At 33.6% G+C, this 21985-nt stretch overlaps 2 protein-coding genes across 3 annotated transcripts; both read right to left on the bottom strand.

Moving 5' to 3' along the window:
• LOC18603921 (transcription factor MYB98) lies at positions 106–2318 on the bottom strand. Its single transcript, XM_007036178.2, has 3 exons — positions 1580–2318; positions 1190–1316; positions 106–1058 (listed from the first exon to the last, which is right to left on the bottom strand). Exons 1-3 carry the CDS (start codon positions 2191–2193, stop codon positions 483–485), a joined length of 1317 nt encoding a protein of 438 aa, XP_007036240.2. The 5' UTR covers positions 2194–2318; the 3' UTR covers positions 106–482.
• Positions 3668–21163, bottom strand: LOC18603920 (GDSL esterase/lipase At5g62930). Of its 2 annotated transcripts, none has more exons than XM_018118194.1 (6): positions 20974–21163; positions 20801–20878; positions 20084–20224; positions 13736–13833; positions 4430–4594; positions 3668–4075 (listed from the first exon to the last, which is right to left on the bottom strand). In XM_018118194.1, the coding sequence occupies exons 1-6, from the start codon at positions 21070–21072 to the stop codon at positions 3907–3909; spliced, it is 750 nt and encodes a 249-aa protein (XP_017973683.1). In that variant the 5' UTR covers positions 21073–21163; the 3' UTR covers positions 3668–3906. The 2 variants fall into 2 exon arrangements, with proteins under 2 accessions (XP_017973683.1, XP_017973684.1); XM_018118195.1 differs by having other exon boundaries at positions 3677–4075; positions 13757–13833; positions 20974–21159.

Raw genomic sequence — 21985 nt, 5'->3', positions numbered from 1 at the left:
TTTCATATGTAGAATAGATATAGATTAAGGTCAATTTTGATATATTAAAAATGAAAAATAGCATGTGACTGAATCTGCCAAATAAATCATACTTGGTCCCAACTCTCGGTATAAATGTTGCATTTATCACACCATACCTTATTTCTTGCATTAAAAGCATAATAAATTTTAATAAATAAGAAAAAAAAAAAAACTCCTTAAAGCATATCCAAGAGTAATGGTATGCTATCTTCCATGCATGCCTACATCGACATATACATAGTTACATACATACATACATTGCATGTCAGAACAATTCCCAACAAATATTTAAGTTGCTTTATTTTATTATTAAAAATCTTTTCTGCAAATCTGCATGGCACCCGTTTTCTGTTGATGCCACCCTTAATTCTCTAACTTAGCCAAATTCCCTGGAACCAAGCCTAAAACCTGCTCTGATAGTTGGCCAGAATTTTGTCTTATGCCGGTTTTTGGGGGCCTTATTACATGTTAGCCTGCTGGGAGATCATCTCCACCAAATCCAGCTCCTTCTTCACTTCATTTTTCATCACCAGAGCCATGTCCACAGGATCAGCTGCACCAGCAACATTAGGAGGAGCACTGGGTATTTCATCAAGAAGAGAATCGATGCTGCAGCTCTCTTGAAGCAGTTTCTCATCAAAACAAAAATCTGGGACCTCATTAAAATCATATTCTGGCACTAAACGATCGGTGGGGCAGAAATCCAAAGCTTGTGGCTGATGATTTGGTGCTTTGGTTGAAGTGTTCATGTCTGCTATGGCGGCATTAGTAGCAGTGGAAGGTTTTTCTTGGTACCTTGTGCTGCTGCTTGACTCCAAGTTCAAGCTCTTGATATATTCCTGCAGAATGGAACCCCTGGGGTACTTTGAACGACACTTGCGCTTTGAGAATTGCCTTCTTTTGGTTGCATTCCAATGGTTCTTGATGGAGTTTTCTGTTCTTCCAGGCAACCTCTTTGCAATTTCTGCCCATTTGTTTCCTATCTCTATGTGGGCCTGAATCAGGACCTTGTCTTCCTCTTCACTCCATGTGTCCTTCTGTGAAAGCATGCATCATGGAAAAATTAAAAAGAACTGACAATCTCATCTCGTATACTATATATGTTAATATGTTCATCATGAAATTCACTTAAAAAATTAACAAACGTAAGAGTAAAAACTATACGAACCTTAATGTCTGGCCTTAGATGGTTGTGCCATCTCTCTCTGCATTGCTTTCCTATCCTTCCAGGCAACATCTGAGCAATAAGAGACCATTTTCTCACCCCATACTGTTCAACTAATTGAATCAAGAGCCTGTGGAAAGCATGCATACGACCAAAACAGATGAGCAAAATCTGTTACCATGAGTAAATAATACATAGCAAATTCTAGTAATATTACAGTGAATTTCATATTTTTAGTTTGTTTAGAAAAGAAAACAACACTATGATGATTATAATTTTACTTTGACATTGATTAAGTCTTTTAAATCTCACGTAATTGTGTTTGAAATATACGTATTTTCAATCAATTTAAATATCGATATTATACCGTAAAAAATCAAACCTCTCCTATACCTGTCTTCTTCAATTGTCCATTGTCCCTTGACTACATTGGACTTCTTACGACCTTTCCAAGTCCTTTTAGTTGAAGCCAATACCCTATTCTTGTTCATGCCAACTTTCTTGTAGTAAGCATTTTCAGCAGTACTCACGCAGGAGACTTCATCTGGCACAACGAAATTCACAGGCTTCACACCTTGAAAATCAAAGGGCATGTAACCAATACTATCTGATCCCATAACAACATCATCCGAGTTCCTCTGAGAAAGGTTCAAGTACCCTCCACCACCCTGGAAATTATCCATAACTTGCCCATGTCCTGCCGCTCCTACATTATCTGCAAAAGGCTTACACTCATAGAAGTCAACATCATTTGCTGAACAGCCGTAAGGGAATGCATCAAAAGGATCATAGCAAGCTGTCTGGATACCAAAAACAGGATTCGGAGACGACCCATTGACATCAAGAACTTGATGATGATGTTCAAGGTGGTGAAAGTCTTGCCAATGGTAACAACCCTTTGATGATGATGAAGGAGTGGTTTCAAAGGGGAACAACTCATCTTTCATGAACATTGGCTGCTGGCCTGGAGGGGTCATGTTTTCTCTAAGCTTTGCATCAAGCTCCATCAGGAATTTGAGAGTTTTCTGTCCATGTCATTTTCCATCCTTGAGTTCCTTAATAAGGAGAGATATGCGAAGGCATTTACTACTATTTGGCTTGATCTTGGCCGTGGATTATGGCTTATATCCCATGGTCAGCATTTGCTTAACATCAGTATTCATTTTATTGCTACATTTATCACAATTTTTGATGTTGTATAGATTATTAAATTGGATAAAGTAAAGGATTTAATTCATAATTAATTACGTGACACTTTCTTCTTTTATTTTTCTTATTAATATGGTCAAAGGTATATTCACTTTTCATTTGAGCTTAATTCTCTTCTAGAACAATACCAGATATATCCATAATTTTACTTTCGAAATACTTCTTATACAAGTATGAATCTTACCTCAAATGGCAATAAAAATAGACCCTTCTTTACCGATTAGACTAAGTCACGTAAATAATATTCTCATTTTTATTCAACCTCAAGCTTAAGTATAAAAAATTAAGAAAAAATAGAAATTTTGGTTGAATGTAAGACACAAAACAAAAAAACAAAAGCAACTATATATTTTCAAATGAACAATTAGTATTAGTAACTGAAGAATATTAAATATAAAATTTTTTTGGGCCAAAGTTAGCTAAAACATATACCTCTAATTAATTTAATTTAAACCTCAAAAAATATCCAAGATTGTTTTGTTTTTTGGTTTGGTATTTTACATAATAAATGAGCATTAATTTGTAACTGAAAACTCCAAAACATTAAGACAAACTCTTTAAATCACTTTGATTAATCACATATATATGGCTTAAAATTCAGCATCATTAATGGTAATTTTGGTTTTACATAATGAAGGCACAATAAAAACCAATTTTAATTCTCATTGGTTTGGTCAGGGTAACGCATGACCAGCAGTCCATTGATCTTAAATCTTTTTCGTGGCTGTTCTTAATTTAGTAGTAATTAAGAAAATTAAAGCTTTTAGTGTGTAAATAGTTTCAAATCAAAGCATCAAACAACAATTTCAACAATGGTGTTTACTTCCGGTATAAGTCTCAACTTTTTATTTTTTCTTTTATATTATTATTTTTATTTTAATAGATGGTACGGGTGCGTGTAAATTACGAACAAGAACAGACCAAGGATGGTGGTAGGGGTGATGGCTGCCACCCTTGTTATATGTATAAAATTTGAGATATTTAATTTCATTACCCTTTTAACCACCCTTCATGCAAAGTCCTGAATGTGACACTGCATCCTTTCAATATGAAATTTCAAGTTCTAACTGGGGATGTGTTCTTAGACACACTATATAAGTGATTTTTTTTAATAGGAAAAGAAAGAAAATAAAGCCTAACCCTCTCATTTTCCAGGCACTTTTCTTTTTAATCTTCAAGTGATGGTGGGTAATGAAAGACAGATCCCACCAACAAGTTCTAACCTCTCTAAAGCTGTACACTACAGACATTCATCCAAACAAAGATATATGAGACATTAGAAACTTATAATTTTGATTTCCAATTCATCTCCAATACCAAAAAGGAGATTCTATTACCAATAATTTGAACAATGCAGTTTAATAAATGAAGCTGTTAATGGAAACAGCTTGGTAAGTTTCTAAACAAAGTACAGCCCATCAAAAGGGCCAACTATTTCCCAGTTGCAACCAGGGAGCGAGGCACACCTCTATGATTTAAGTGGAAAAGAATCAACATATACTTGGGGGAAACTATAAGCATTTCTGCTGAAATGCCTTCTCGGGATTGTTCCCATCAATCTCTGAGTGGTGAGGAAAATCATACGGCATTTCTGCAGCGGAAAGCCATGCTTCATTGAAAACTCTCACAAGTTCCTGGAAGACTACGGCATTGCCTTCTGGTGTCAGATGCAATCCATCCCTGATATAAATAACAAAAATATATTCAGAATGTACTCCATGTAACATTTTCCATCTACTGATCTAAATCTTAGTGGTGAGTCTTCTAACTGGATAGAGTATTTCTTTCTCAGGGGTTTGGTGTGCCTAATTCCCCAAGAATTAAGTCGGTTTTATCTACCATTAGAACTTAAAAGGAAGGCACTTTTGATTTAACAAACCATCTCATCGAGAATGGAAAATTTAATTGAACTTGATTGGATATTGTCCAGTAGAAACAACTGTTGCAATGCGTATGCAGAACTTCTTTCACTAAGGATCTGGTCTTTAGATATAGAGTAGCAAGCTTCTAAAAGTAGTTTAGAATACCACAAACCTCAGATATTGTTTCTGCCAACCATCTGTTTCCTGCATCTTGGACCACAGATTGACGGATCGGAGACCCAGTTCCTCAGCCAACTCAACACACCCCCTTGCATAGACTCCTGCCATTTCATTTGTTCTCTCTGGCAATGTCATAGCTTTCTCACCGTAAGTTGCCCTGTAAAACCAAATTATTAATTATTTGAGTTCTGACATACTAAGAAGGAGTAACATTTTCATGACAACAGAACTCCTTATTACAGTTCGCCTGTGTCTTGAGTTGTTGAATTTTCAGGTTCCCTGGATCTCCAAGTCGGGGGACTTGGAAGTTCAGAATTGAAGGAACTTAAAATTATTTAGGTTCTCAGTTTTATTGGGTTCTCATTTTCCTCTTTCTGAGATTTTGCATAGCAGTGCTTTGTAGTAGTATGTTGATTATTGAAAGAAATGACAGAACATCGACAAAAGCATTATGGGTGAAGGTAACATATCGTGATATAATTAAGTTTTATGTTTGATAACTCTATTATATAATAGAGTTATCTCATGTATCTTTGAAACTTAAATTAAGCCAAGTCCTCTAGTTTCTAAGTAATCTATAAGTAGTTTTTTATACTTTTTAGTAGTAATTTAATTTATGTTATGACATTTTTCATTTATACAATTTTAGTTTAAATTCTTGTTAAAATTCGTCATTTCAGTTTCTACTTAATTAATCTTCTGATATTGAAGGATATGCAAGGACTTGGAACTTAAAATGTCAATGGATGGTGCAAATGGACTTAAAAAGTTCTTTGAACATACTGCGATGTTTTGAACACAACTCGAGCTACAGAAGTCTGAACGAGGTGATTCTTTGACAGTTGGAAAGTCGAAGAGCTACAACTTTAGTGTTTAGCACTTCACCTAGTTTGGAAGGGATCATAGCCAAGAATGCATTTGAAGAGAAAGGACTGCAACAGACTACACAGTGCAAGTTAGAGAATTCCTTGCTGCAACAAGAATTCATTTTGGTTGTGGTGAGAAACATGAAGAAACCAACCCCGAGTGAAACTTTCTCGCTGTAGTGAAATTTATTTTGGCTGCAGCAAGATTTTCAACAACTTAAATCTAAAAGTTTCTCATTGCAGCAAAAATCCATTTTCGTTGCAACGAGAACTCGTCATTTTATGAAAAAAAATCTGCACAGGTTTCTAGGGCTAGGGCTGAAAATGGGGGTATAAATACATATTTTTGAGCTGATAAAAGGGAGCTTTTGAAGAGCAATTTTTGAGGCAAACAAGAAAGCTTTCCACAAGGAGAAAAGAAGAGGAACCTTTGAAGATAAGCTTGACAAAGCTGCACTAAAAGAGTTTTCTCTCACTAGCTTTATTTTTCTCTTTCTAAATCTCCTTGTATAAATGCTTTATTTTGCTAAAATGTTGTTGTGGGCTATGGAAATGTTAGGCTAAACTTTCCTTTCTATTTGTTGCAGTTCTTTCTCTTCAAATGCATTCTTGGCCATGATCCATTTTAAACTGTGTAAAGTGCTAAACATCAAAGTTGTAACTCTACCTCTTGGCTTTTCAACAGTTTAAAAATCACCTCGATCGGACTTCTGTAGCTCGAGTTGTGCTCATAACATCACAACATAGTCAAAGATTTTTTTAAGTTCACTTGCACCATCTATTGCCATTTAAGTTACAAGTCCTTACACACCCTTCAATATCAGAAGATTAAATAGATAAAAGCTAAAATGAGAAATTTTAACAAGAATTTAAGTTAAAATTGCATAAATGAAAAATATCATAATATAAATTAAACTATTACTAAAAAGTATAAAAAACTACCTAGGATTACTTATAAACTAGAGAACTTAGCTCAATTTAAGTTTCAAAGATGCATGAGATAACTCTATATAATAGAATTCCCATACCTCCAAAGTTAATATTTTGCTAGTTCTCGAGCAAAACTTTAAAGCAATAAAAGGAATATGAGAATTGAAAATACTAAATGACAATTCAATTGCACCAACTCAAAGATTACTTTTAATTATTCATTCACAGCAAATCATAAATATTGTTCAAGTTCATGTCTCAACAAAATTGCAAGCTCATTTTCAATTGGTTTTCCCTGTGTGTGTGTAGAGTTCCTTACAATTAACATCATGTCACTTGAATAGGTTCATACTCATATAAGAATTTAAACTAGTTAAGAGTTTCATAAGTTTGCTCTTCATTCTCTCTCCACTAATGAAGGCTAAAATTTAATCAAAGATTTTTAAGACTTTATCAACCTTGTAATGTATGGTTAGGGTCCAAGTAGGATATAAGGTAATATATGACTCAAATTACCTTAAACACACTATTGTTTTAGGACCTAAGTAGAGCTTTTTACTTTTATTTTCCCAGTATATTTTTCTTCTTTTTCCTTTTCTCTTCTTTGTTCAACACTTTATTCGTTTTCTTGTTTTTCTCCTTTTTTTTTTCTATCAAAACTTGACACCCTCAAACTTTTTTTTTTTTGTAATAGATAATGGGGTGAATATTTTTGCAAGATTATGAACTTTTTAACACAATATCACCTTTCAATAATATGCCATTACTCAATACAAATATCCTAAAACAATAAATATGCTTAGGAGTGGGGTATGCAAAACTGGAAAGATTTTTTATAAGGCTAAGCTAATTTATTATATGGTTAAACAAAGGAAAGGGAAAATTTAGACTCAAACGGGGTATACTATAGATAAAAATTATCTAGGTGGGCTCGAAAGGCTCAACCGGTCCAAAAATGACCTAAGTCATTTCCTTAATTAAATGTAGCTTAAAATTTTGCCTCAAAAAAAGCTAAAACAAATTCTAAAACTTAAGACTCTATTCAAGAATCCACATTTGCATAAACTTTCTCTAAATGATCAAAAATAATTAAAGCAAGAAACATGTGCTCAATAAAGTGAAAAAACACAATTTACAATGATGCTTAGCAATAAAGATTAATGCAATACTCACACAATATTCACATTCACTGAGAGCATAAGAATAAAAAAGTAATTATTTTTCTTCATTGGATAAGTAAATCTAAGCCATTGGTGCAATTAATTATCAAATCCAATATTTTCAAAAATTAAAATCAGGTAACTTAAACTAACTTGAAGTTTAAAAGCAAGAAATATAACAAACAAATAGAAACAAAGTTTAAAAATTGTAAACTTCCCCCCCCCCCCCCCCTCAACTTAAATTTAACATTGTCCCTAATGTTAAAGAAAAGTTAAGAAATGAATACTCCCCTTAAAAAAGACTATCTTTCCTCCTCCTCATCCTCATCACCAGCAGTATCCTTTGTGATGGGTGAAAAATTTATCTTGTCCACCCCCATATGCTCAGCGAAAGCATGAAACATTTGCTCTATGGTTCTCATTCGTCGCTTTAGACACTTTATTATTTGTGGCAAGGTGAGTTTTGTGCTACGAGCTTAAGGTCTTAGTGGAGCAGATGAACTCGCTCCAACAGCTTGTTGTTGATAGACTTGCATTCTCTGTATGACCCCAAGATCCAATGGAGCTTTTGATTACATGATTTTTTCATCTCGGCTTTATTGTACTCCTGTTTGTTTGTACAAAGTGATGATGAGCGACGGATACCATAGATCATCCCTACTAGAACTAGCAGTATACAAAATATTAGTGAAAATTAATTGACAAACGTTAAGGGATTTACTTGAAAGGATGGCGTATATCAAGATTGCTCTATCTTTGGTCACATCACGCGTATGCTTGATTCGTAACATCTTGACTGCAACGAAGTGGTGTCAAACTTTATATTCGCTTTTCATTGCACTTGCCTTGAAAGTTGTTAAACATCATAACTAATCTCCATGTAGTCCTAAGGTTACCAAGCAAGTTAATCACCTCTTCTAAATTCACCTCTCAATTAACATATTGAGTGTACTAATCATTCTCAATATTCTAAGTGTTGTAGAATCAATTAATGGTGTGGTTATCAAATGTTACCCTTTTTTCCCAGCAAAAATGCCATTATATTCTTGTGTTCTACTACATTGGCATAAAATTCTCTTGCTCCTAGTATGATTGCTGCCTCAGGTTGAGTACAAAGGGTTTTCCATCTCCTCTCCTCAAGTATATCCACAATATCACTATAACAGATATAGGGCAAGTCAATACCTCTTTTAAAAACTAGAGATTTATTTAGCAATGATTGTGTGTGACGTTGAAATGCTGCTTCCGACACAAATTTTGCTTTATCAAAATCACTACTGCTAGTCTTAGCTCTTTTTGGGACCATGGTTCTCAAATCTCACATTTCAAGATTAATCCACAACACTCCTAAATTTCACCAAATAATTCCACAATAATCCACAAGTGAATGAAATCTCTTCGAACCCCTTACCATAGTCAATAATTCACCAATACATTAAATTCTCATAAACCCATACAACCTAAATTATTCAAAATTGATATCTAACAATTTCCACAATTCCACCAAAATTCACCAAACTTGAACGTAATGCTATTATTATAGAAACTAAGCAATGCCCATCAAGAATTATCACATATCATTAGCACACGAGCATTTGGCTTATTGGTTGGTGCATTATCCCCCTGCCTAAAGAGCAGAGTTCAAATTCCCCTTCCCCCAATTATAAAAAAAAATTATCACATAAAATTTTTTCAACCATCACTTTTCTTGAAAATCAAAATTTTGGCAAAAACTTAAGATTTACTTACCAAAAATCTGCACTTTGATGAAGAGAAATTTGAAAACAATTCTTGAATCTTATGTTTTGAAGTAACATTTTGTGTTTGTGGAAGGTTTAACTGAATGGCTGATGAAAATTTTGGATTTTAGTAAAAAGAATTTTGAGAATATGGAGTGGCATTTGTAGGGAAAAAAGAGTACTATTTGATAACTACACCATTAATCGATTCTATAACACCCTAGATATTGAGAGTGAGGAGTACACTTAATATGTTAATGGAAAGGTGGATTTAGAAGAGATGATTAATTTGCTTAGTAACCTTGAGACTACATGAAGATTAGTTAGAGGGAGCAACTTTCAAGGCAAGTACATTGAAAAGCAAATATAAAGTTTGACACCACGTAGTTGCAGCCAAGATGTTGCCAATCGAGCAAACAAGTGATGTCACCAAAGATAGAGCAATCTTGATATATGTCATCCTCTAAATCCCTTAACGTTGGTCAATTGCTTTTCACTAACATTTTGCATACTATTAGTTATAGTAGGATGGCCTATGATATCTATCGCTCATCACCGTTTTATGTAAACAAGCGGGAATACAATGGAGTCGAGATAAAAAAATCATGCAATCAAAAGCTCCATTGGATCTTGAGATCGTACGGAGAATGCAAATTCATCAACAACAAGCTATTGGTGTGAGTTCATCTACTTTGCCAAGACCTTTAGCTCATAGCACCAAACTCACCATGTCACAAAGAATGAGTTCATCTAGAGTAACGAATGGGAGTTCATCTAGAGTAACGAATGGGAACCATGAAGCACATGTTTCGTGCTTTTGCCGAGCATATGAAGATGGACATGACAAATGTTCTACCCATTACAGAGGATACCACTAGTAATAAAGATGACGAGGACGAAAAGGAGGAAAACGAGTCTTTTTAAAGAGAGTATTCTTTTCTTAACTTTTTTTTAACATTGGGGACAATGTTAAATTTAAGTTCAGGGGGGAAAGTTTGGAATTTTTAAACATTGCTTTTATTTGCTTGCTATATTTCTTACTTTTAAATTTCAAATTAGTTCAAGTTAACTTATTTTAATTTTTGAAAATGTTGGATTTGATAATTAATAGCACAAATGGCTTAGATTTACTTATCCAATGAAGAAAAATAATTACCTTTTTATTTTTATGCTCTTAGTGAATGTGAATATTGTGTGAATATTATGTTGATCTCTATTGCTAAGCATCATTGTAAATTGTGTTTTTTTCACTTTTTTGAGTGCATGTTTCTTGCTTTAAGTAATTGTAATCATTTAAAGAAAATTTATGCAAATGTGAATTTTTGAATAAAGTCTTGAATTTTAGAATTTGTTTTAGTTTCTCTTAAGGTGAAATTTTAGGCTACACTTAATTAGGAAAATAATTTAGGCTATCTTTGGACCAGTTAGGTCTTTCGAGCCCATTTAGACAATTTTTATCCATAATATACCCCATTTGAGCCTAAATATTTCCTCCTTTCTATTTAACCACATAATAAATTAGCTTAATCTTGTAAAGAATCTTTCTAATTTTGCATAACCCACTCCTAAGCATATCTATTGTTTTAAGACATTTATATTGAGCTAATGGCATATTGTTGAAAGGTGATACTGTGTTGAAAAGTTCATAATATTGCAAAAATATTCACCTTACTCTCTATTACAAAAAAAAAAAAACAAGTGTTGGGGTGTGAAATTGTGATATAAAAAAAGAGAAAAACAAAAAAAAATATACTGGGTAATCAAAAGTAAGAAGTTCTACATAAGTCCTAAAACAATGATGTGTTCAAGAAAATTTGAGCCACACATTACCTTATATCCTACCTAGACCCCAACCAAACATTACAAACTTGACAAAGTCCTAAGGATCCTCGATTGAGTGTTAACTTATATCAGTGGAGAGAGAAATGAATTTAACTTATGAAACTCTTAACTAATTTAAATTCTTGCATGAGCATAAACCTATACAAGTAACATGGTGTTTATTTTAAGAAACTTCACACACAAAGAGAAAACCAATTGAAAATGAGCTTGCCATTTTGTTGAGACATGCACTTGAATAATATTTATGATTTGCTATGAGTATGGAAAATAAGACAATTGACGAGGAATTAAAAGTAATCTTTAAAATGGTGTAGTTGAATTGTCATTTAGTGTTTTCAATTCTCATATTCCTTTTATTGCTTTAAAATTTTGCTTAAGGACTAACAAAATATTAAGTTTGGGGATGTGGTAGCTCTATTATATAGAGTTATCTCATACATATTTAGAACTTAAATTGAGCCAACTCCTCTAGTTTATAAGTAATCCATTCATAGTTTTTTATGCTCTTCAATAGTAGTTTAATTTATGTTATGACATTTTTCATTTATATAATTTTAGCTTAAATTCTCGTTAAAATTTCTCATTTTAGCCTCTACTTATTTAATCTTCTGATATTGAAGGATGTGCAAAGACTTGGAACTTAAATGGCAATGGATAGTGCAGGTGGACTTAAATAAGTCTCTGAACATGGAGTGATGTTTTGAGCACAACTCAAGCTATAGAAGTCCAATCGAGGTGATTCTTGGATCGCTGGAAAGCCGAGAGGAAGAGCTACAACTTTGGTGTTCAACACTTCATCCAATTTGGACGGGATCATGGCCATGAATGCATATGAAGAGAAAGGATTATAATAGATGCAAAGGGCAAGTCAGAGAGTTTCTCGCTACAGTTAGAATCCATTTTGGCTGCAGCAAGAGCCAATAAACATGAAGAAACCAACCCCAAGTCAGAAACTTTCTCGCTACAGTGAGATATATTTTGGTTGTAGCTGCAGCGAGATTTTCAGCAACTTAAGTCAAAGTTTCTTATTGTAGTGAGAAACATGAAGAAGCAGTCCTAAGTCAAAGAGTTTCCCGCTGCAGCTAGAATCCATTTTCATTGCAATGAGAACATGTCATTTAATGAAAAAAATGTCTGCATGGGTTTCCAGGGTTAGGGCTGAAAGTGGGAGTACAAATACATATTTTTGAGTTGAGAAAATGGAGGTTTTGAAGAGCAATGTTCTAAGGCAAAAAAGGAAGCTTTTCACAAAGAGGAAAAAAAAGGAATCTTTAAAGAGAAGCTTGACAAAGTTGCACTAAAACAATTCTCTCACTAGCTTTATTTTTCTCTCTCTAAATCTCCTTGTATAAATGCTTTATTTTGCTGAAATTTTGTTATGGGCTATGAAAATGTTAGGCTAAACTTTCCTTTCTAGGATTATGGTGGAGATTAATGTATAGTTTGGATGCTTGATTGACTATTACTTTTTTGTATGGAATATTTAGTGTTTATTTAAATCAATATTTATTTCTCATTTTATTGATTGATTATCAATAAGATGTGTTTGAGTTTTTAGATAAGACTTGACAAAGTCTAAAAGGACCATGGTTTGAGTAATATATGATCATTACAATTTAGAATTAATTGGGTGATTTGTTAATAGGGTATACATACACCTAATAACCATATACAGTCAATTATAGGGCCTACACTTAAGGAACTTAATTAATTAGCTATAGACATATAGAGAATTAAACTAAGTTAGATCATTGTGCGATACCTTGATAGAGTATCGTACATACTTAAGGATCCTAGGCTAGCATTAGTTTTTTATAAAAATAGGTAATTAGTCAATCTTAAGTCCAAATGAAGCAATAGGTAAAGCCTTAATCTTAGGTCTTTCTCTGTTGTTTCCAAATTAAATTTACTTGTAATTCTAGTTTAACTTTAGTTGATTAGATTTCATTTTCACCAATTCTCAATTATCAACTCTTGGATAGAATTAGTTTAGTTTGAAATTAGTAATTAGCAATATAATTATAGATAATTCCTCAAGAGATCGACACTATATTTACCACTTTATTACTTGTTGCAACATGTCCACTTGTGTGCTATTTAAACCCGACAACAATGTTGCTAATGATATTGCCAATGTCATAGAGATAATGTAATGAAACTCATGAAAACCAGAGTAGTTCTTTGGTTGAGATGTGGTATGGCTGGGTTGTTGATAGTTTTAGAGTGCTAGAGAAGAGATGAATGCAATATGGAAGATTGGAAGCAACATGTTGGTCTTGTAATTGCAATGCATGGATGGAAGCAACATTGTTCTGGTGGAATTTGGGCAATGAAAGTTGTGGACCAGTTAGGATTTGTAACAAAATAATCTTGGAATAAGTAAGCTAGGGATGTTTGAAGTGTCAACTAGAACATGAAAATGAGGCTCAAGAGGTAACAGTTTTAGTAACTAATAAGGAAGGTAAAGAAGCAATATAGTGTTACAGTGGCAAAAGGCTTAGTGAAGGACAATGAATGTCTTATTTTCAGAAGTAATGGTTTGTGTCTAAGAGTAATGTTGAGAACCTAGCAGAAAAAATGGACCACAATGAACCTTACACGCACAAATATAGAAGCAAGATGAGTTCATACCAGGAATAAAATGACAACCAAAACAAAATGAAAAAGAAAGGTTGATGACAGAAATGATAACAACCTATGTTGTTATACGTAATAAAAAGACCACATAATCTGAAAAAAGGTTAAAAGGAAGAAAAAGAACTCAAAAAATGCCTTGTTGTACCGTGCATATGCCATGCGCCCTTCCTCATCAATAGGTGGTGGAGTTATCAGCACAATAAGCATGGTGGGTGAGCATTCCTACAACCAGAAAATAATGATAAAGTGAGAACCATGCAAATTATGAGAACAGCAACCCTCTATCACTTTTCTATTCATTACTTTCCAATACACCTTGAATCACCATTCATAAGTATGGGTTTCATAATTCATGGATGGATCTTACACACGTGAATGATGATGATAGGTGCATTGGAAAGTAATTGAGGGGAAGCCAATCTGTAAATTTATTCCTCAAGTTTTAATACATTCTACTTAAAATAAGCATAACACAAAAACAATTGAAAATTCTAGAGAGAAATGTGAATAATTTTTAAAGAGACAGTGTAACACCCTGTACCCTTGTTTAACAGTCTATAAGACTCTATCGATAAAACAAAGGGTCACTTGACGTAAATTTAAGTGTCGAAGAACAGTGACGGGTGAAAAAAAATATTTTAGAATAAAATATTAATATTTTATATTAGTCAGGAAAGAGGGTTATATGACTAATTTAAGTGGGGAAGAAGAAGTGAGGAAGGATTTTGGAAAAAAACGACGATAGTCGTACTCGCGTGTTTTTATTAAATAAAGCTAACGCGAGTAAGTAAATATTTAAATATTATGGTAATACCGCGTTGAAATGCAAACTTTATATTTTGTTTGCACATGTGTAAAGAAAGAAAAATAGAAGGAAATTAAAATTTAAAATGTGTTGGAAGGACCAAATTGTAAAAGATGAAAGTTTGAAAGGTTACACGGTAAATAAAGTAAAGTTGAGAGCTTATGTGTAATTTTAATATTTAGAGGCTAATGAAATATTATTGGATGATATGGTGGCATTCAAAGGAAATGCATGTGAAATGAAATGAAATGAATAAATAAAGAAAGGAAAATTCATGACATGATATGTGATTAAAAGAAAAATAAAGAAATAAAAAAAATGAAAGTGGCAGATGGAGAAAAACATTTCAAGGTTTGCCATGTGAATTAAAACATAAAATAAGTGAAGAAAAGTCAAAAGAAGACATGGATCCTTGGGCTAGCTGCCCATGTGAACAAGATGGAGAGAAAAAACAAGTTTTAAAAAATAAAATAATGAAAGTAAATGAACCATTGTGTGTGTGACGGTAGAGAAAGTAAAAATATTTATGCAATGTGACTTAATGCATAAAGTAATGAAAGGAAAAATCAACAAAATAATAAAAAAAGGATTGAATAGGAACAAGCCGGCCATGAGAAGAAAAAAAAGAAAAGAAAAAAATGATGGAAAAGGTGAGACTTTAGACAATCCGCCCATAGGTGACAAATAATAAAATAAAAAAAACCATTTTAAGGCTATGCTTTTGAGAAGTCCGCCCATATCCAAGAAGAAAAGAGAAAAGAGAAGAAAGAAATGAAAGAAAGAAAAAAAGAAAAAAAGAGAAAGGAAGCAAGGTTCGGTTAGAAAAAAAGAGAAAGGAAGCAAGGTTCGGTTAGAAAAAAAGAGAAAGGAAGCAAGGTTCGGTTAGAAGAGCTAGAGAAAACCCGAGAGGTTTTTCCTCCCACCCATACGCCATTGTTGTGATTCAAGGAGAGCTTGGAGGTTTCGCTTAAAGATTTCAAGGTAAAGAAGATAGAAATTGTTAGTTTGATAGAATATTTACCTTTTAAACCGATTATAATGTGTGAAAATGTTTGTGGCAGCAAGAGCAAACCGTTCATGTTGGTGGATCACAAGAAATGGGAGATTTCTTGATTTTAATCTCAAGTTGAATTATTGAGTAAAGCAAAAGTGTCCAAAGAGGAAGTGAGCTATGGTGGAATGCCGAATGAGGTACAAAGTGATCGACGAATAGGATTAGTTATATATGCGTACGAATCAATAGCGAGGTAGCGTCCCGCTATTTCAAGGTGAGTAAGAGGTGTATATTTTAAAACTTTCATAGTGTTATATATATATGTGTGTGTATTTAAATGTGATGATTTTCTTTAAACGCAAAATTATGGAAAGCATGAGCTGGTAGAATTCTAAGAGTTTGTGAATGTTTAAATGATTGTAAATGTTTTGATTATATATAAGCTAGATACGTAAAGTGTTTTTAAACCATGATCTTTGTCTTATCAAATATAACTTAATGTTTGTATGTGGTTTGCATTCTTGAAAAAAATATGTGTTCACCATGCGAACTTATACTTTAACTTCATGCAACGATTTTATGTTAAAAAGCTTGTAAGGGTTTTAAAATGAGTTTTTGAAAGCATAACTCTATTTTTAACTGGTTTACTAAACCAAGAGATTCGAGAGTAAGCTAGCTGTTACTTCGATTATGTAGAATCCTCGTGCACGAGTGAGCTCTAGTTAGAAAACCTTTAAGTGGCTAGGCCACTAGTAACATACGCGGTTGCGACCGCTTGACTTCTCCGATGTCGGTCAACATCGTCAAGACTGCCATGGCATGTGGGATCCGTGGAGTGAGGCTCCCGAATGTTAAGGAAGATGTGTTAGAGGAAAATTTTTCGGATATTAAAATGATGCCAATAGTTAACAAATTTGAAGATGTGTTCCCAGATGAATTGTCGAGGTTGCCCCTAGAAAAAAAAGTTGAGTTTTACATTAATTTGATTCCTAGCACGGAACCAATATCTGAAGTTCCATACCGAATGGCACTGGCAGAAATACAAGTACTATGAGAGCAATTACAAAAGTTAAGGGAAAAAGGATTTAAAACCACATCGGAAAATAAATCGAGGGGCTGTCGAATTCTTATAGTTCTCACCATGCGTAGAAAACATGAGTGTAAAAACCCAAAGAAACCTTACTCTCGAGTAGGAAACGAAGTAAAATAAAACTGGTGGTCCCTCTATCACGTAATAACATCCAAGAGCCTCGCTCCACCGGATCTCACATGCCATAGCAATCTCGACGATGTTGGCCTACATCGGAGAAGTAAAGCGATCGCAACCGCGTATATCACTGGTGGCCTAGTCATGTATATATATCACAGGCTGTGGTCCCTAAACCTAGCAATTTTGAACACAACACGAGAAAACTCGAGTTAAACAGGTTTTGAGTTTAGTCTTAACGTGTTTCGTGTCTAATCGTATCTGACACGTTAAGACACGAAAATTTTCATGTCTTAATGTGTCAGACATGACAAACACGTTTAAACACGTTTACTTAATCGTGTTATCGTGTTTAATCGTGTTATCATGTTTAAACGTGTATACGTGATACATTTATTAACCTCTTAAAAATTAATAATTAAAAACTATTTTAACCTTATATAAATAATTTTAAATAATTATTTTAATAAAATTTTTTATTTTATAAAAAGTATAATGTAATTATACATGTTCAACCCTAATTTTTAACTTTTGGTGATTATTTGATGTTATTATTATTTTTGTTTTATTATAATTATTTTTATAATTATAGATTTTAAATTTAAATAATAAAATTATATTTAATTGTAAATATTTTTATTTAATCGTGTTAAACATGTTAATCGTGTTATTAATTATGTCGTATCGTATATTAACACGTTTAATAAATGAGTTAATCGTGTCGTGTCGTGTTACACGTGTATTAAACGTGTATGTGTACGTGTTTTAAATTTAAGACACGAATATTAAACGTGTCGTGTTCGTGTTTAACCTTAATGTATTTCGTGTTTAATTGTGTCAATCGTGTTAACGTGTTAACACGAATTGCCAGGTCTAGTGGCCTCTGCCAAGCCTAACCGCCCGTCGACAACTCAAAAGTTCTCTAGCTAGAGCTCACTCGTGCACGAGGGCACACTTATCCGAAGTAACAGCCGGCCTACTTTGGAATCTCTCAGTTTAGTAAACCATTCAAAAATAGAGTTATACTTTCAAAAACTCATTTCAAAACCCTTACAAGCTTTCTACGATAAAATCGTTACATGAAGTTAAAGTATGAGTTGGCATAGTGAATACATATTTTCTTCAAGAATGCAAGCCACACACAAACATTAAGGTAAATTTGATAAGAAAAAGATCATAGTATAAAGGTTTGTTTCTCACTTTAAAAACACTTTACATATCTAGCTTATATATAATCAAAACAGTTACAATCATTTAAGCATTCACAAACTCCTAGAATTCTATCAGCTCATGCTTTTCATAATTTTGCATTTAAAGAAAATCATCACATTTAAATATATATATATATATATATATAATTATGGAAGTTTTAAAATAGACACCCCTTACTCACCTCGAAATAGCGAGACGCTACCTCGCTATTGATTCGTGTGCGTAGATAACTAATCTTATTCGTCGATCACTTTTTACCTCGTCCGGCACTCCACCACAGCTCATTTCCTCTTTTTACACTTTTTCTTTACTCAATAATTCAACTTGAGCTTAAAATCAAGAAATCTCCTATTTCTTGTGATCTTTCAACATGTACAATTTTCTCTTGCTACCACAAGCATTTTCACACATTATAATCGGTTTAAAAAGTAAATATTCTATCAAACTAACAATTTCTACCTTCCTTACCTTGAAATCTTTAAGCCAAACCTCCTAGCTCTCCTTGAATCACAATAATGGCATGTGAGTGGGAAAAACCTCTCAATTTTGCTTTAGCTCTTCCAACTGAACCTTCCTTCCTTTCTCTCTTTTTCTTTCTTTCTTTCTTTCTTTCTTTCCTTTCCTTTCTCTTTTCTTTCTTTCCTTTCCTTTCTCTTTTCTTTCTGTCATTCTTCTCCTTTCTCTTTTCTTTTTGTCCTTCTTCTCCTTTCTCTTTTCTTCTTGGATATGGGCGGACTTTTCAAAGGTATAGCCTTAAAATGGTTTTCTTTATTTTATTATTTGTCACCCATGAGCGAATTGCCCAAAGTCTCACCTTTTTCGTCATTTTTTTCTTTTCATGGCCGACTTGTTCCTATACAATCCTTTTTCTATTATTTTGTTAATTTTTCCTTTCACCACTTTATGCATTAAATCACATGGCACAAATATTTTTACTTCCTCCACCGCCACTCACACAATGCTTCCTTTACTTTCATTATTTTATTTTTTTAACTTGTCTTTTCTCTCCATCTTATTCACATAGGCGACTAGCCCAAGAATCCATTTCTTCTTTAGACTTTTCTTCACTTATTTTATATTTTAATTCACATGACACGTCTTGAAATGTTTTTCTCCATCCGTCACTTCCATTTTTTTTTATTTCTTTATTTTTCCTTTAATCACTATCATGTCATGAAATTTCCTTTCTTTATTTATTCCCTTCATTTCATTTGCATTTCATTTCACATGCATTTTCTTTTAATGCCACCATATCATCCAATAATATTTCATTAACTCCAAATATTAAAATTACACATAAATTCTCAACTTTCCTTTATTTACCGTGTAACCCTCCAAACTTTCATCTTTTACAATTTGATCATTTCAACAAGTTTTAAATTTCAATTTCCTTCTATCTTTCTTCCTTTACACGTGTGCAAACAAAATATAAAGTTTACACTTCAACGCAATATCACCATAATATTTAAATATTTATTTACCCACACTAACTTTATTTAATAAAGACACGCAAGCACGATTATCATCGTTTTTCTCCAAAATCCTTTCTCACTTCTTCTCTCCCACTTAAATTAGTCATATAACCCTCATTCCTTACTAATATAAAATAATAAATAAAATATTAATATTTTAATATTATTTTATTCATAAAATATTATTTTATTTTAAAATATTTTTTTCACTCGTCACCGCTCTTCGGCACTTAAGTGACCCTTTGTCTTATCGATGGGGTTTTTTAGACTGCTAAACGAGGGTACGAGATGTTACAGACAATCCTTAAGTAGAGAAATGTGTCATCCACCACATCAAGAGCTCTGTTATAAGCAGACAGTCCTAACTCCTACGTAGGGCTCTTGCTAAAATCTCAGCAACTGACCAGAAAAAATAAGATGAAAGAAAATACAAACATCAACAAGCTAAGCAACAACCCTTTTACTCAAAAAAGATAAACAGTTGCTGGCTTTAATCATTTATTAATAGCCTATAGTTTAGAATTACGACCATCAATATTGCTCCTCCTGTATGTGAAGGTTAACTTGTAGGTTTCTTTTAGCAACACACTCTCCGTTTTGTTCTCATAATGCTAAGAAAGCTTGTTGGAAAATGCAGAATGAAGTATGTGTAGATCATGCATGTCAATTGCTGAAACATATAAAAATTAATTAAAGCTTCAAAGAAGACACATATCGGATCTGGAAGATACCCTGCTACAATGGTTGCTTAAAAGTAATAGTGAAAAAGAGGAAAACCGAACCTTCAAATGATTTACAATTTTTCTGAGGTTCTCCTTGTACTCTTCTACAGGGACATGCTGCCTTTCACTGTTTCTCCCTAGAAGAGCTGCATCATTAGCCCCAAAGAAAATTGTGGCAGCAACTGGAGGTTTCGCAGAGCCCTAAGAGGAACAAGATAGATCTAAAAGACTAGTACATAAAATCTAGTGCAGCAATTATGTTTAAACCAAAACTAAAAAAAGAAACTTTGTTTAGGGGGGTGGACAAGCAAATATATGGCTATCATCAGTGAAATGAAAGTATCTCCAGCAAGGCAGCAACACGAGATCAATGAACAACAACAATATAAATTAAGAGAGAGAGAGAGAGGTAAGTCCCCTGACTTCAATGACTATCAGAAATCTGTTATAAACTGAACAGTTTGATCCGCAAATGCACAGCAATGAGTCGTGCATACCATCATTCTATCCTCAAATCCATAAACATAAGGACTAGAACTTTGTTTCTTTACCAGCGCAGTTGAGTTCTCATTTCTCCCACTTAATAAATCAGGATTAAATTAATCTGTAGAGATCTATCCCTCATTCTAAGAACATCAAACAAAGTTCACAACCACAATCTAAAAACCTCACATTTCTAAAACAACAAAGTTTAACAGATCAACAACCCCATCTGCAGATCCACAACAGTAGTTCCAAACAAATAAAAAACAAAAACAAAAAAGTTAAGAACTTTACCAGAGGGAAGAGATGATGCAACAAGAACAAAGCCCATCTGCTGTTGTATCCACCATACCCACGAACTAAAACATCAGCCTATTATTAAAAAAAATCACAAGAACAGTAAAAGGACTCAAATTTGAAGGATGGGTCGTTTCCAAAAAGCAAGAAAATGACGAAAAATGTTGAACCTTGCGAGAGTAGGTGTCAGCAAGAGAAGCACCCCAACCGCCTGATCTAAAAGATTGTTCTGTTATTGAATCTCCAAATAGAACTATGTTTGGTCTCATTTTCCTTTAGTCTTCTTTTCTTCCTGATGCCCTCACCCGGTCACTCTGGTGCTATATACACAAGACAACGAAAAAAGAACAAATATTTAGTAGGAAACTACCAACTAGTAACTAGGCATCTGAGTTGGGGACCATATCACCTGCCGGTCTTTTCGCTACAAGCATACAATTTCCTTAGCTGGACCAACCAAAACTTGCCATGTGAGAAAGTGCCAAATCATTAAACTTTAAAGACATGTTCCAATATGTTATCTTCTTAAAAAGCTTTGATCTTGGATTTATGGGTTTCTTTCCTGTTAAAACTTAAAATCTTCCAGAGGGCCTTCTGCTAATCTTCCAAAGGGAGAAAGTGCTGATAATGAACGTCTGAAATGTGAGTTTGGGGGTTAAAAATAAGTTGACATCTCTGTTTATGTGGCAAGTCATGGTTGGTTCAACTGATTGAAATTGTAAGATTGTAGGGAAGGAAAAGAGTTGCGGGTATCTACGTTCGTGAGTCGTCCCTCTTGACTCGATTCTGTACGAGGATTACCGCCGTTTTTTAACGGTCTTTCCCTTCCTCGACCCTGTACGCAACGTTTTCCAATGCTTGTGTGTGTCCGCGGGCCTAAACCTTCTTCGATATCTCAGGCAGAGCTCGACCAAATTTGGGCCTTGAAAATCTTAGTTTAAGCCTAATTTTTTTCGTTCTTACATTGTGCTTTATTATCCTTTGAAAGGGTTGGATTTCTTTTCTGATAATAAGAGAAAATTTTGCTGATATCATGGCGTGCTACGTTTGATCTTTGCTGACATGAACACAGATATTAAATCTTCCACGTTTGATGAAGTTTCCACTACCTTGATATCAAGTTTCAATGGGGAACCGGATAAGAGAATCAAATCTGTCTTTATACAGATACCGAATGAAAGT

The sequence above is a fragment of the Theobroma cacao genome, chromosome 3 (genome assembly GCF_000208745.1).
Source record: "Theobroma cacao cultivar B97-61/B2 chromosome 3, Criollo_cocoa_genome_V2, whole genome shotgun sequence".
NCBI lineage: Eukaryota > Viridiplantae > Streptophyta > Magnoliopsida > Malvales > Malvaceae > Theobroma > Theobroma cacao.
Note: the sequence above shows the minus strand (reverse complement) of the source record. Positions and strands in the feature narration are given on the sequence as shown.

Coding starts and splice junctions, on each gene's coding strand:
- LOC18603921 (XM_007036178.2), bottom strand. CDS start 2,193: ATGGAGCTTGATGCAAAGCTTAGAGAAAACATGACCCCTCCAGGCCAG. Junction 1,317..1,579: donor TGGACAATTGAAGAAGACAG/GTATAGGAGAGG, acceptor TGCTTTCCACAG/GCTCTTGATTCAATTAGTTG. Junction 1,059..1,189: donor ATCTAAGGCCAGACATTAAG/GTTCGTATAGTT, acceptor ATGCTTTCACAG/AAGGACACATGGAGTGAAGA.
- LOC18603920 (XM_018118194.1), bottom strand. CDS start 21,072: ATGAGACCAAACATAGTTCTATTTGGAGATTCAATAACAGAACAATCT. Junction 20,225..20,800: donor TGCATCATCTCTTCCCTCTG/GTAAAGTTCTTA, acceptor TGTTCCTCTTAG/GGCTCTGCGAAACCTCCAGT. Junction 13,834..20,083: donor AAATTGTAAATCATTTGAAG/GTTCGGTTTTCC, acceptor TTCTGGTTGTAG/GAATGCTCACCCACCATGCT.